This window comes from Lissotriton vulgaris, chromosome 10 (assembly GCF_964263255.1).
Source record: "Lissotriton vulgaris chromosome 10, aLisVul1.2, whole genome shotgun sequence".
Taxonomy (NCBI): domain Eukaryota; kingdom Metazoa; phylum Chordata; class Amphibia; order Caudata; family Salamandridae; genus Lissotriton; species Lissotriton vulgaris.
Genome location: NC_141698.1, coordinates 486,112,354 through 486,128,704, shown reverse-complemented (window position 1 = coordinate 486,128,704; position 16,351 = coordinate 486,112,354). Strand labels below are relative to the sequence as shown.

At 44.7% G+C, this 16,351-nt stretch overlaps 1 protein-coding gene across 1 annotated transcript in view; it reads right to left on the bottom strand.

The window, feature by feature from the left end:
* Positions 1 to 16,351, bottom strand: part of RGS11 (regulator of G protein signaling 11) — a 1,486,254-nt gene that overhangs the window by 964,892 nt on the left and 505,011 nt on the right. The window contains exon 7 of the mRNA XM_086939774.1: positions 12,243 to 12,319. Within this exon, the coding sequence (XP_086795900.1) occupies positions 12,243 to 12,319 (77 nt within the window). The remainder of the gene's footprint in view (positions 1 to 12,242; positions 12,320 to 16,351) is intronic.

The following is a 16,351-nucleotide window of genomic DNA, read 5'->3' as shown; positions in this document are numbered from 1 at the left end:
ATCAGCACAGAAGGGGTTAAGTTTAATATATTTAATAGAGACCTAGTAGACCTCAGTCCTACGTCAAATCTATAGGATATATTATTCCAATGCGCAGAGCCTATTGGGAATATAGGAACTACACTACAGTAAGAGAGATGAGGTTTTATGTAGACTACAGAGGTCTCAATGCAGTCACTAGGACTGATGCCCATCCAATACCCAGAGCACATGAGCTCATAGATATGTTGGCATCTGCCAAATTTCTGAGCACATATGATCTAACAGCTGGCTACTGGCAGATCAGACTAGCTCATGATGCAAAGTCAAAGACAGCATTTTCAACCCCTAGTAGACATTATCAATTTGTGGTAATGCCCTTTGGTTTGAAAAATGCACCTGCCACATTTCAAAGGTTGGTGAACAAAGTCTTACCAGGCCTAGAAGACTATAGTGCAGCTTTTCTAGATGGTATTGCAGACTTTAGCTCCACCTGGGAAGATCACCTGATCAACCTGAAAAATGTTTTGGGGGCCCTGCAGAAGGCAGGCCTAACTATCAAGGCTACTAAGTGCCAGATAGGGTAGAGTCAGGTTGTGTGCCTGGGCCACCTTGTAGGTGGAGGCGATGTTCAACCATTGCAGAGCAAAATCCAGACCATAATGGACTGGGTTGCTCCAACCACCCAGACTCAGATCAGAGCTTTCTTAGGCCTGACTGGGTACTATAGGAGATTTGTCAAGGGGAAGGATCAATTGTGACACCCCTGAATGACTTAACATCTAAAAGAATGCCGTAGAAAGTTTAGTGGACAGTCAGCTGTCAGAAGGCATTTGATGACCTAATAAAGCATGTGCACTGCACCAATGCTGCAAAGTCCTAACTACTCCAAATAACTAATTGTCCAAACAGATGAATCTGAGTTGGGGTAGGGGCTGTGCTGTCACAATTGAATGATGAAGGTCAGGACCAGCCAGTAGCTTTTATTAGCAAAAGGCTAACCCCTAGAGAGGAACATTGGTGAGCTATTGAGAGGGAGGCCTTTGCGGTGGTTTGGGCTCCGAAGAAGCTGAGGCCATACTTGTTTGACACCCACTTCACAGTTCAGACAGATCATAAGCCCCTCCTATGGCTAAAATAGATGAAGGTGAAAACCCCAAACTTTTGAGGTGGTCCATTTTCCTACAGGGGATGGACTAAACAGGGGAGCATGGACCTGGGAGTAACCATGCCAATGCAAAGGGACTCTCCAGATATTTCCACTTAGAACATGAAGACTCAACTGGTCAAGGTTAGTGTAATGTCCCTGCGTTTGGGAGGGGGTTGTGTAGGAGAGTAGGATCTGTTTACTATGGTTACCCCCACTTTTTGCTGTGTTTCACTGGTTTATCAACTTTAGTCTAGCTGTGGCCCTGCTAATCAGGACCACAGCCTAGCAGTTCTCTCTCTAAATTGGTTACCTGTACTTAGGTACACTCCAGATTGGTTACTGGGTCACCCTTGTGAGTCCCTCATATATGGTACATTAGGTACCAAGGGCATAGGTACCCCAGAGGCCTACCAGGGGCTGAAGCATATATTATCCCACCCCTGGGAAGCCTTCCAAAAATGGCACCAAAGGTCTGCACTTGCAGCCTGTGTAAGGTGGTGTAAGCACCCCTTACTTAGATATAGTATACCTATATCTACCTATATATATATAGACACATATCAACCTATTAGTCACTCCTATGGCAGGCCTTGACAATCCTGAAGGCATAGTGCTTGGATTTGTGTGAGAGGGTGCCCTAGCATGAGCTGAGCCCCTCTGCAGCTTTTGGAATCCCTTACTTATAGCTGTTCTATGATACAGCCATACCATATACTCTTAAGTGCGTTATAACCTCGCGGTAAATGCTAACTTTGGAATGGCTGCATCAAAACATGTCATGCTTGGTGTCAAACACTTTGGAATCCTATCCCCCTACCAGTTCTGGTGGCGGGGGCAGAATTCCATCCTTCTAGAGGGAGAAGACATGTACACACGTACTTACCAGGTAAATGTTTAAAAGAGCCCCTGCATCACAAAATGGATGCTGCTGCCACAGACACGAGTCTGACCTCCTGCTGCTGGATGAAACTCCAGCAGGGGAGGCTTGGACAATAGGTTTCCTGTCCAGGGAGGTGCCAGCACTTCCTCAGACAGGCTTTAGTGTATTAGGGCATGGTGGGTTGCATTCAGTGAATGCATTACAGACAGTGCCTGGGGCACACATGGTGTCACCGTGCATTTCCCAGTTCAAACCAGTTGCTGGGGTACTCAGCCCCAGCTCTGGCATGAAACTGGACAAAGGGGTATAACCACCCCCTCCCCAGGTCCTCAAATAGGTGGGACCCTGGAGTTATTCCAACCCCTAAACTTGGTATAAGTAGAGGGACCCAGTCACTGAGACTTTAGATTACCCTGGATGATACTCTGAAACTGAAATCTTGGAACTTCGACATTCCATATCGACTGGAAGACGGCACCAAAGAAGCATCTTGCGGTCTGCATTTTTAAGGCTACCGACGGATCCTGAAGAATTTGCGACACAGGACATGGACTTCCAGACTTCTCCGAGGCCGATACAATTACCCAGCAAAGCTGAGACCTGTAGCTATCACAAGAGACGTGGGACCCGAACTCCTGGACATCCTGCACATTTGCTAGTGCATCAACTTCCCGAGCTTTCCAGAAGTTGTGCATTAGGCTACTTGTAGTCCAAGCCCTGAGCACCTTTTGCACTGAAGCTTAGAGGCCTACACTCCATGAGTGTTCCGTTGGCCCACTTCCTGCATTTCAGCTCGAGGTGTCTTCGTGATCCCTAGTCCATCGACTGGTGGGTCCCCTGAAAGAACAATCCTTAGTTTCCTGTGCTTCCCTGGTTGCTACCGACGTGCCCTGTTCTGCACCGAAGCCAATATTGTCATCTTGCGTGGGTTGCTGTTGCCAAAGCTTGTTGGGTCCAATCCGGATACCGATGCTGCAGCAGCTCAAATCCAACTCCTGGTCATCGTCGACGCCTCCTGGTCCTCGTGGTTGAAGATTCAATCTTCACCTACTTCACTTGAAAGCCCCTGACATCGGCTAGCATCTTCTTGTCGCCATCCTGGTCACTGTCTAGTGACCCATACTCTGTCCCCTCTGCTTTCAGGTTCTTCAGATCTCTGATCTACCCTTGTATCGATCCGGACACTTTTCTCCTGGTCACCTGCAGCACTTCTTTGCAGCTCTCCATTGGAATCGACGACGAAACCAGACGAAAAAGACACCTATGCACCCGGCTTCCCTGGGTGAGGTAACACAATTACTTCGGTGCTCCTGTGGGTCTTGACTCTCAAAGTGTCCAGTACTAAAAGGGTTTTACTGTAGTCCACTCCTAAGTGTCCTTATTCTTTAAAACTGTAACTCTAACTTTCTCCATAGAAGTCAATGGTGATTTGTGGCTGTGTTTAGACACTGTACGCACCCCCCATGAGTCTCCTGTGTCCCTACCTTGGGTGTTTCCTGGTTGCCTCTGCGGTTCTACAGGCTCTAGGCCTTGTTTCCTTGCTCTGAGCGGTACTTATACCACTTTCTTAGTATATGGTTTGTGATGCCCCTAGGGCAAAATGTATATTGTGCTTAATTACTGTGTGCTATTTAAGTTCTTGTATTGTACTTTTGCCTCTAGCCTCATAAAGAGACTAGAGGGGTGTGTTTAGAATAAATACCTATATTGTATATATATACCTGGTGTGGTGCTCTTTTCATTTGGTCATTAAAGAGATTATAGACTGGTAAAACAAGCTGCTTTACATTCCTTCAAGACTTGGCCTGAAGACTGCTCTCCACTGCTACCACCAGGATAGCTTTATATAAAGGTTGTCTAAACCTACCATCAATAAGGTTCGTTTGGACTGGTGCAAGGTACCCACTAGAATAGTGGACATCATATGCTAGGCCAACTTTTTACATACATATCATCATCCTTACTGAAACTTGGTTGAATCCCACCTCCTATCCTATCCTTGACCTCCTAGTACCTTCTTCCCATGACATAATTCGTCTTGACAGATCAGAAAAGCTGGGCGGGAGTCTAGCTTGTATTCATCGGAGCACTCTCTCAGTCTCTCACTCCAAGACCTCTGCGCCCCCTCCAGTGAATACCTTTATCTCAACATTTTAAGTAACCCTATCCCGATTTGCAAACTACATACTTTCTATCATCCTCCTGGGGACAATCTTTCCTTCATCAAACAATTACTGGAAATCATCTGCGGTATTGCCGACTCCACAGTTCTCCAAATCTTCCTCGGTGACTTCAACCTTCACTGGTCTAATTCCAATGACAAAGCTGGTACATGCCTGAAATCCTTCTTAGATGATCACCAATTGATCCAATATTATGACAGGCCAATGCATAATAAAGGAGAAATCCTGGATCGTATCATCTCCAAAGGAAATACAATTTAATTTGATAACATCTCCCCTTGTGACTGGTCTGACCATTACATCATCATCTTCTACATTAACCAAGTGGGGTCAGTGAGGAAGCCTCAATCGAAGAAGCTTAAGGTATGGAAAATAGAACTTATTAATACAACGAAACTAGCAACCCAATGTAAACTTGCCCTTTTCCGCCCAAGTTGTCAAGCCAGAGGTTAACTCACTTACTGACTTTTACAACTCTACCATCTCAAGTATCATGGATTCCGTTGCACCAATCCAACAAAAAAATGCATCTACAAAAATGTCCAAACCATGGTTTAATGACACCCTAAACTCCAAACGACGCAAACTAAGGGCAACTGAATGATCTTGGAAATCCAATCCTTCTTCGGATCAACTAAAAGTCCTCAGAACAGTAAGAAGCTCCTATAACAAACAAATTAAGAGTGCCAAGACAGACTACCTCAGATCTCAACTTAACCAAGCCTCTAATCGTCCCAAGAAGCTTTTTGAAATAGTTAAACAACAATCGTGTGACGCTCTCACTCGTTCTGAGCCAAGTCACAGCCTACCCTATTGCGACGCTTCGGCTACGTTCTTCTCACTGGCCTGCGCTCCCTCCATCCCCCTTCAAACAGCCTGTACCAGCAAGTCTGCGCAACAAAAATAATTCCTCCTGGGACACCTTCACCCCTTTTAGCAAAAGAGACATTAATAACATTCTACGAAGTACTAACCCATTCACTCACTTTAACGACCCGCTACATTCCGCCGTTTTCAAGGATATAAAAGAATCCATCACCCCAATCTGGACAAATATTGTCAATGCCTCACTGTCTCAAGGTATGATCCCTGACTGCCTGAAAGAGGCTCAGGTTTCCCCTATTTAAAAAAATATATATGCTGATAGTTCTGACTTCAACAACTTACGCCCTATTTCCAACATCACTATTCTGGCCAAACTCCTTGAAAAATCTTTCCAATCTCAACTTTTTGCTCACATTGAAAACTTCCAACTCCTTGACTATCACCAATCTGGCTTTCTGAGTGGATACAGCACTGAATCAGCTTTCATTCATGCTTCTGATGACATTTAAAAATGCTCGACCACAACGAACCCTGCCTCCTAATCCTCCTTGACCTTTCCTCTGCATTTGATTCTGTTAATCACGGCAACCTATTATCAGTTCTGGAACACAGGATGGACTCCTCCGGTCTGGTGCTACAATGGTTCTCATCCTTCTTCCACCACAGATCTCAAAGAATAAAGGTGAAGCACTCCCTATCCCAGCCCTCTCCTGTATCTATGGGTGTCCCTCAAGGGTCTGCCTTTTCCCCCATACTATTCAACCTATTCCTAGAACCTCTTGCAGATGCACTAAACTCAATGAACATTCTCTTCCACATGTTTGCAGATGACATGCAACTTTACCTGAAAATCTCCTCCCCTGAAAATCTCACTTCACTCAACACTACCCTCATGAACACTCAAAATTGGCTAACAGAAAACCACCTCCTACTCAACACTTCCAGAACGGAATTCTTGCTCATTTCTCCTCCGAATCATACCCCTAAGGTTGACCTCTGGTTGAACCATCTCACTGCCTTCAACTGCCCCCCTGTCATTATTGATACAGCCAAATCACTCGGAATCACCCTGGACAAACACTTACATTTGAAGAACCACATTAGTAATGTCTGTAATGGTGCAAATCACCTGATGAGACTACTAAGGAATCTCAAACCTTTCCTCCCACATACTGTCTTCAAGCAGGTGGTTCAAGCGCTGGTTCTGCCAAAGATAGACTGTGGCAGTGCTACACTATCTGGCCTCCCGAAATACACCTTGGCACCACTTAAGGCTGTACTGAATGCGGCGGCTAGATTGACCACAGGCACAAAAGGAGCAGCGCACATTTCCCCAGTTCTAAAATCTTTAAACTGGTTGCCTTTTGATGCAAGAATTCAGCTAAGATTGCCTGCCTGACTCACAAGGCTCTCCATATCAAAACCCCTAAATACCTATGCCAAAAGCCAGAACTATCTGGAGGTGGTAGACCCTCAAGAAGTGCTAACACTTTCCTTCTTAAACCACAGATATTTCACAAAAGGAGAACCTGTCAAAGAGCTTTCTCCGGCTCCGCTCCACGGATCAGGAACTCTATCCCTTCTGAAATTTGGAGAATCACCTCCACGGTTTCCTTCAAAATGGAAGTAAAACGATTCCTTATGTTCAAGTTCTTACCCTAATTTGGCTCTTTTCATTTGCTTGAAGATTCTGGTCCTATACCTTCATCTCTTTTACTGATGTTTTTTATCCCTTGACCTAATCTTGTCTTCCCCTCCCATTTCCCGCTTGTTTTGTTTCTTCAACTATTGTACGTCTTTGTGGTAACCTCTGTAACTATTTCCTTTCATTTTTATTGAACGACTACCTGACCATCCTTAATTGTGAACCGCTCTGATATCCTTCGGATTTATGTTTGCGCTATATATAACTTTATAAATAAGTAATTACTTAAAAACATAGACAAATAACTCTCTATAGGCAAAATATATTAACTTTGCAAATGCTTGGTTTTAGCTGGCATAGAAATAAAATGCAGACTAGTGGTATGCCAGTAAGGTGGCAGCCTTATAACTGTATGTATATAATGAAACAATCACTGTTGTTGTACTTACAATGTAAGTTATATGTTTTGAAAACAGTTTTGTAAATTGCTCATTGTATATATTCTGAAATGTTTTTTCTCCATTTTACTAACCTGCCTTTTCCCATTGCCTTTTTTCTATCCCTCAAGCTTTAATATTTCTCCCATATTGATGGGTTTTACCCTTTTAGGTTTTTTAATCTCTGCCATTGTTTCCCTCAGCTCTGCCAAGTAGCACGCATCAGGCGTTTGACTAACGAAATTCAGTGTGGTGGTCTGCATCACCACACTGAAATGGAAAGTCAATTATTTGCAGCACTTCAGTATCAAGCCAGAGTGCTGTTAGTGCTGTGTTAGAAACTGAAATCCAGGTTGCAGCCCACGGTTTGCTCTGCTCGTGCAGGCTTGGGCGGCTGGCTTAGCTCGTGGCTGGGCTGGCTTAGGAAGGCTGAGAGCAGAGGCTACAATGTAGCAAGGTTTATTCACTTCCCCTTGACACCAGCAATCCATTCAGGTTAACTGTGAGACTCGTTACGTGATGGCACCTTACAGTCAATGTTAAAATTATGGCCCACAGCTTCTATCAAGCGATTCGCTCTCTTTATATATTGGCGAGCCGGCACGGTGTGATTGGAAAACGTGACAGTCATGGAATAATGAGACAGTCTTTTGACACACAGACAGTCCCGTCCCAGTCTAGACTGCCGCAGGATTAGTGGTGTCTGACAGGTATCACTGAGCTCATCTCAGAATGCATGCTTTGTCGCAGCCGGCAAGGCGTTGTCAACTCGACTCCTGGAGGAGCGCGGCTGCAGCTGACTCAGAAGACAGCAGCAACCAGGAGGGAGATAGTGTGCCTACACCAGCAGCAGGTAAGAGAACCTGCGCCCCACCTTGAAACTTACCATTGCTCTACGTGGGCATGTACTAGCTTACCTAGTCAGTATGGTCTTGAATTCCTACGGAGCAGGCCAGAATAACAAGTTAGGGATTATACTCACGCACTCAGCAGGTAATGGGCGCTGCAGGGCTGAAAGGGTCTGCACTTAGCATCTAACCCCACAAATGGCATGCTGCCCTACCAGCGCTTCACAGCAGATAAACAGCAGTTATCTGCAGCGCCACAAGAAGTAAGGGATCCTGCATGAGACACCTGTGTTCACCTAAAATCTTTCCCCCACACCCTCAAAAAACACCAGAGAAAGCGACACACTCGCCCACTCTCCACCCAGCATCCCCGCTTCCATACTTCTCTTCCACATAGGACTGCCCGGGCACATCCCCTGCACAGGAGACTACGACAGGTGAGTAAGCCTGCACATAAACAAGCTGGAAGCTGAGCCCTAGGGACCAATCACCAGAATCGATGCGGCCTCCCTAGAGCCTTAGTCTGTTGGCACCTGCCTAGGGCAGTGAGTCCGGACCCTAGCATCGACAACTTGATACCTGGTTATGGTAAAGAGGGGCAGCGGTAATGGTGCCGGTCCAACTTTCAGCATGGCCAGCAGCTGTGTCACATACGAGCCTGGTCTTTTCAGTAGCTCTGATACCGCTGCAGCCTGCTGGTGTGATCTGGTGCTGGGGGGTGGGGCAGGTAGTGGAATGCCAACCGGGCTGACACCGCTTAGCTGCACTCCTAAATTATCATTTTTATTCAGATTGATGAAATGAAACCGTACTGTATTTGAAACAAACAGCACCCTGGCTGGCTGTAAGGTGTGCGCCTCACTCTCCTGAGCCTTCTCAATTCCCGTGCTGCTGTCTGGGGTGGCTCGCGACTACTAGGTTTGTGCCCTTCCAGAGATGGTGCTTTGCAGTAATTTTAAGAACTTCTTAGAGTTTCTCTTTGGCGAAATAGGTGTAATTTCTGATATTTATATGCTTCCCTCATCTTTATTACTTGACTTTGCTTGCGAGAAGGAGTCACTCATAGTTGATGAAATGTCACTCATAATTACACTGAATTTATGAGAATGTCACACAGAGCAATCTAAAACCTTGGCAGCTATTTTACCTGCTCTGTCATTCTCTACCCTCATGTTTTAATTCACAATCTGATTCCATCTCTTCCAAAATAAAAATTCCATTCTTTCCCTCCAACTCTGTACATATGTTTAATTTTCACTTATTTCATGTTTCCTTCTTTGTACTACTTGCCACTTGCTAAAAAAAAAAAGAATTCCATTCTTTCACTGTGACTCTGTGGGTGCATTTATTTTATTTTCATTAATTTCACCTTTCTTTCTTTGTACTTGTTGAGATTTGCTTGGAAAATAGGCATTCCATTCTTTCACTTTGACTCTGTGTGTGGATTTAATGTTCATTTATTTAACCTTCCCTTCTTTGAACTGCTTGCAATTTGCTTCCTGTCTCTTGTGGGGCATTGGATCCAGTATTAGAGAAACGTCAGGTAATTGATAGCATGTGTTCAGTCTGGTATCCCATGAAATCAAGTATCCCCGCACTCAACCTGAGCAGAGACCAATTTCTGATCCTGCCCTGGCTGAGTTCATTCTCGAAAGACAACTGAAGAGCATTGGATACTCGATCCCAAGGGGATACCAGATATTATACAACACCTGTTCTCAATCGTGGTTCTGACATTAATGGTTCATTGCATCAGTCCTGTTAGATTTGGCATCATTGGCGTAAGTCTCCCTGCCATTTTTACTGATTGGCTCCTCTGTTTTTTTAAATGTTTTGCTGGTTATATGCTTTGGGCACTATGCCACTGCTTTTCAGTGCCACAGTGCTAGTGCTCCCTATGTTATATTGATATACTGATTAGTGACTCCACAATTAGGTTATTTGATTTACTAGTCACACCCTAGTACAGTGCACCATGTGTGCCCAGGGCTTGTAAATCAAATGCTGCTGGTGGGCTTGCAGCCCTTGTTTTGCCACCCACAGAAGCAGCTTATAAAGTGTGTCTCAGGCCTGCCATTGCAAGGCCTGTGTGCAGTCTGCGACTGACATGTCAACTTGGCAAGTGCACCCACTTGCCAGTACCTAAACCTTCCCTTTTCTTCATATCAGACACCCCTAAGGTAGGCCCAAGGGCAGGGTGCATTGTAAGTATAAGGTAGGCAATGCCCTGGTGTGTGGCATGTCCTATTAGTAAATTACAGCCATTTTCATTTTTCACTATGGCAAGGCTACATTTTCTCCATAGGCCAGAATGGGAAGTTAGATTATTACATTTTATAATCCTAACGGACTCAGGGAACATTGTAGAAATTCGAATTTAGTGTGCCTGAACTCAGAATGATAAAATACATATTTTAGTAACGTTGGTTTTTAACATTCTGTGTTTGAAAATACCACTTTTAGAAAGTAGGTATTTTCTTGTCTAACTAACCAAGCCTGCCTCTGCTAGGTTGTGTATTCCTTGTCTGGAGTTTGAGTGACAGGGCTGGGGGATTCCAGGAGACAGGTTGAGGCAGCCCAGTGGTGAATAGAGAGATATGCATCTAGATGGGAGGAAGGAGTTGCACAAGGGACCTAAATAGGTCTGGGCCTTCCCTCCACAATGCTGGCTCCACCTCCTGTGGTGTGTCTGATGTCTCTGCCCTGCACCATGAAAGGAGAGAAGGAATCATGTCAACAAAGGGCTCCAGGCTGAGCCTTCCCTCCACAATCCTGGCACCACCTCCTGTGGGGCGTCTGACGTTTCTGCCCTACACTGTGATAAGAAAGAAGGAGTCATGTAAACAGAGTGCTCCAGAACTGGTTTGGACTAGGCAAATGCCTCCCTGCCTTCAGAGAACAAAGGATTTTGGGCTGTAAATATTGGGACCCAGACCCAAGGACTTTAGATCACTTCTGGGAACAAGATAAACCTTTTTCCAAGGAAAAGAACCAAGGAAGCTGCAGGAGTTTGGACTGCCCCTCTGCCATTGTGCTGTTTGCTGGGTTGGCCTGCAGTAGTTTCTTCATTGCCAAGGAAAGGAGAAGGAACTTTCAAAGAACTTTCATCATCTTGCAGAATACTGCTCCAAGGGCTTGAACTTGTGCTTGTCTCCTGTTGAAGTCCCAGGGACAAAAGACTTCACCTCCAGCTTCCCCTCAGAGTTTCCTTGCTGGGAATTCTGTCTACAACAGCCTGCGTGTCGCTGGGAGCTGGAAGCGCGACACATCGAGAGAAGCGCGTCGCAGTCGCAGCTGTTGCCATCGCATTGCCGGAGAAGCTCGTCACTGCCGCCAAGGTTGCTGCTGAATCGCCAAAGAAACATGACGTCATTGAAGCTGTTACCCGACGCATCACCGGGGAAACGTGTCACCTTCACAATGTCGCTGTCACATCCCCAGAGAATTGTGTTGCAGGGCCTGTCGCGGCTCCAAAGCTACAGAGTTCGCCGCACGCCCACCAAGCGTGCACACATCATCTCCACGTAATTGCATCAAGGGCGCCATCTTCTCGCATCACACCCAGATTGTTGCATTACATCGAGGCGCCATATTGCGCTTTGCAACCAGGCCGCAGGACGAGAGCCTACGCATCACCTCCGCTCCAGTAAGGATCAAGACGCATGCCCTACTCTGCACAAGCATTGATGCGCGTCGCATCATCTTCCCCAAAGCACGGAACCGAAGCATCTCCCACTCTGTGAGCCTTTTGTTTGTTTTGCGTGACACATCCAGGTACTTTTGTGAGAACTGTGTCACATCTATCACCAACTTGAACTAAGTAACTTTTACCATCTTTACGTCAACTTTAAGTACAGTATTGTGGATTTTTGTTGTTTGTGGTTGTGTGTTAAGTCTATATAAAGAATACTTATTTTTATAAAACCTGTGTGGTGTTCATCTGTAGTGTTTTCATTGTATTATTGCGTATATTCACGAATGCTTAACACATTGCCTCTGAGAAAAGTCTGTCTGCTCATGCCAAGGCACCAAGGGGGAGATCAGGGGTTATCTAGGAGTGTAATCCCCTTGTCCTGACTTAGAAGCAAGGGTCCCTACTTTGTCAAAGGTGTATACCATTGCCAACTCGGTTCTAACAAGTCTTTTTTAAATGCAGGTGCTACAGTGACATTTAAAAAAGCAGGCACAAGAGTTGCATTTTACAAAACTTTAGTGAGCATGATGGATGGTTCTCTGGAATGGCCATAACATCAAATGATCAAGATGTAGAAAAATAAACTTTTGCGAAAGATCACCTTATCTGCTCTCTGGCCTGCATCACCACGAAGTCCCAGGTGTGATTGATTCTTTTGTGCAGCTGATTATATGTTTCCTTTGGAAAAGGGTGAGAGAAAAGAAATGGGAAATAAACTCGATAATGTGCACCTTCATTTTATCACAATAATATTTCAGATAGGAAGAAAATATACTTGTGCAGTTTTAAAGTACATCAACCTTTAGCCTGTGCAAAACCTGTTGTTGTAATGAGCAACGGGTTAGTTCTGGAGGAACTGGTGTGTAGTGTACATATAAATGAGGAAGTGAGTATATACTTGCGCACTTTAGCTAAGCTCACAATGGACTATAATCCTACTGTTCATACACTGACACAAATGATAAGGCAGGGCCCATCACATTTCGATTCTCTTCTCTGATGGTTCATGTTAGCAGCATGGAAGTGTTGAGGGGAAGCAAATTTCCTTAGTCAATCCAAATACAGTGTAACACACAATTACCCAGGTCCACAACAAAATAGCGTTAGTGAAAATGTATTACAAAGCCAATAATAACTGGACATAGATGCATCTCAGTAAGAAAGTACAGAAATACAAAGGAAACATGAAAATACCAAACCGATGTAACAGATTAGCTCTATGCAGAATAAACAGAACCACACATTCAATAGCCAAAAGAATAGAAATTAAGAAGCATATATCCAGGTTACCCTGCATCGGAACTTCTTGAGGGAAAAGCATATAGATCTATCCCTACTCAAAGTCTTAAAGTGACATTCCAATTTAGGAATATAGGTAGGAAAGTTCTGTAAGGAGAAAGGTGTCAGCGATGGAGTCTTCCTAAAAAGTCCCTCCATCATGAGACAGGTCAAGCATCATGAAACTACAATAAGAACGGCAAGCTAGCAGTCTGATGCTCTCTATCTGGAAGACAGAAGGGATGTGGACAACTGTCCCTCTCTTTGGTACAACATATACGCGATAGGACACTTCGGCAAAAGTCCTGTAATGCTTTTCTCTCCTGTTTACGTGAATTACAATATAATTCATTTACAAAACTTTCCACTGCGGTGAGGTTTTCCACAGTCTTCTCCATACATGCCCCTTGCAACATTTCGTCCTTGGTTTCTTTGCCTTCTCCTGTGTGAACGATGTTCTTCTCTACCTTTTCAGTTCCCACCCAGCCCACTGTATCTTCTTCATTCCTCAACAAACTAAGTGACCAATAGCCTTAGTATTTTCTAACAGAACCCTGTCCACCTGCAAAGCAATATGTTAGAAAGAAACAACATTCTGCAGCCTCATGAAATTGAAATGTCATTTTAACACAATCCTTTTCTAAATGCTGCAAATTCAGGCCTAGTACTTCAGCTAACATAACAGTACATCCTATTGTGTGCACCCGATAATTCAATGACTAAACATGTTAATACTCTTCTCACCAAACTACACTATTTCACACTCTATCTACACTATTTTTTAATGCACACACAGTTAACATTCTTAGGGCAATAAAAGTCAGTGCACCACGTGGCATAATTCTATGTCAGTATAGTTTATTGTTTTTTTTAAATATACTTTTATTGATGACATGAGGACAGAGTAGCAGCAAATTCACCATACAGAAGTAAAAAGCGGAAAAAAAGAGGAAACAAGCAATTATGGCAAACAACAATGGTTAATAAATTTTGGGGCGGCAGACACAAAGGGAATAATCTTACATAGAAAACTCAAGATCCATTTTAAGCAAGCATAGCTTCCTATAAGCAACTAAACAAATTCCTTAACACATTCCTGGACAAATTATCCGCAGATTTTTCATAATTTACATAATTTTCTTACACCCCTGATTTTAGCTAATGCATGTTTCATATTGTATGTATCTATTACTATTGCCCACCACTCTGCCAACGATAGTGGATCCGGTGCGATCCATGCTCGAGCAATAGCTAGCCTAGCACAAGCCAGTATAATACTAATACGTTCTCTCGAGCTATAGTCACATGTGGACCCAGTAATATATCTGTATCTGTAAGTGAAGTAGATCTATTAAGTGTATGAGACACAGTCCTTTGAGGAAATATAACTTTTGATCGAGTAGTGTTCCCCAGCGAGTACCCCACCGTCTCCATGTACTAGCTTACAGTGCATGTAATGTCCCTCCTGTGCCAGCTATGAAGACGCAAATACATTTGCGTCCATCTTTAACATGTCCTCTTTCAGATCCGCCATGAACGGATTGTATATTCAGTTCTTATGTATGCTGTGCCACCGTCTTTTTGTGGTACACTTTACACGTTTTTCAGCTCTGGCGAAGTAGGCCCAGATTATGCCATCAAGCTTTTTCGAGCCTTTCTCCTGCTTCTTGACTCCGAGGGCCTCAGCCCAGGCTACCTCTGTACCAGTGACCCTCACCTTACTCCTTGCGCGGCTCCGGCGCATAGCCTAACCTCTGCCTGCCAAGACTGTATTCAACCTTCGAATTATCTGCTCCACTCCTCGAAAACACATTCCTGTCTCGTAGCTCAAGTAAACATCCTTCCAGCTGCAGGAGCAGAGGGCCCGGTTCTTCTGTCTCCGTGCAAGTAATTCATAGACTCCGTTGCCATGGTAGGCCCATGCCCCCTCACCCCGCATGCCAACACGTAGACGCATATACATGCAGACAGTATAGAGTAGTCTCCGCTCGAGAGACCTTTTCCCTTCCAGATATTACAGTTCCTTAAACATATGATATCAGATACGATTTGGGATTAGGTTTATCTGACATTCTAGACTTATGTCTACATTTGCACGACTTATGTCTACCCTTGTAGTGCTAAATGTCAAGTCCCCTTCGCCCTCCAGTTACACGTCAGAATTACGTCAAGCTGCTGCGCGCGCATCTCTGCCATATATTTCTGCTGACATTGCAGGATTCTTCTATGGATCCACCTACTTGTGACCTCATGACAAGTGACGTTTCTAGTACACGCCTTCATGCACGCCTATTGTAACGCCTTTTTTTATGACGTTTCCATGTTTTATCTCTTCTTTTCCAGCTGTTACGCCTACTACATGCTCATACATTGTAATGCATTGACTATATATATGTACTTCTGTAAACAATATGTGGTCTGTCTGCCCCTTCCTGAACCTGTGTGGTGATGGAATGGTTATGCCACCTTGGCTCGAGCCAATAACCCAATTCCTTTTACAGGAATAAAACCCTTTTGAGTTAACCTCAATATCCCGGATTTTGCCTCTTATTTCTCTGAGTTATTCTTATTGATTATTGATTACAAATTAAGTATAGGTAATTGATTTTACCACAGTTCTGGCGCCCGAATAGGGACCCCTCCCCCACCCCACGCGCCGGAGGTGCGTTGCAGGCCTAGCCCCCTGCCACAGCCGGACGGACAACTACGCGTACCCGCAGGATTTCCTGTATCTCCCTCAGGCCAACGGAGGTGACTGAGGCTGCGATCGACACCCAGACGAGGCGGTGAGGAGTGCGGAGGATCCCGACCTGAGCCTAGCTGAGAGAGCAAGATCCGTGGTATACCGAGGCCCACCAGATTCCGAAGTACCTGCGTCGAGTCCGAATCCAGTCCGAACCGAGTCCAGTCCAGAGTTTCCGAGGCCTTCTGTTTCCGTGCTTCCTGGTGAGTACCGTTGCTAGGGACGCATCCTGACGTGCGCATTAGTTTGTGCCGGTCAAGACAGGTTCGGGTACACGAGCCTGGTTTGCACTGCCTAGCAGTGTATCTATACTGTTTAGCAGTATATCTAGTCTGCATCTGTAAAAGGTGTATCTGTGCCGTTTAGCGGTACATCCTGTTTCACGTGGTTGGTAGGTTTTCAATTGTAATTGATTAATGTGGTTCGTTCTTGAAGTGTTTTAATGTGTCATTCAAATGTCGTGGTGTGAGTGAATGTTCGACCCTCATTATTGTGCTTATACGTGTTTTATGTGTAGTGTGTTCATGTTCATATCTGAAGAAAGAACCAAGTAGTCAGATTTCAGAATGCCGTTGTTCTCTAAACTAAGACAAATAAAAACCCGTAAGGGGGTTCTAGAAGAAGCTGTTCCCATACCACCTAGGGATACTCCAGGGTTCTTTATGTACCATAAGCACGGCCTAGATGCC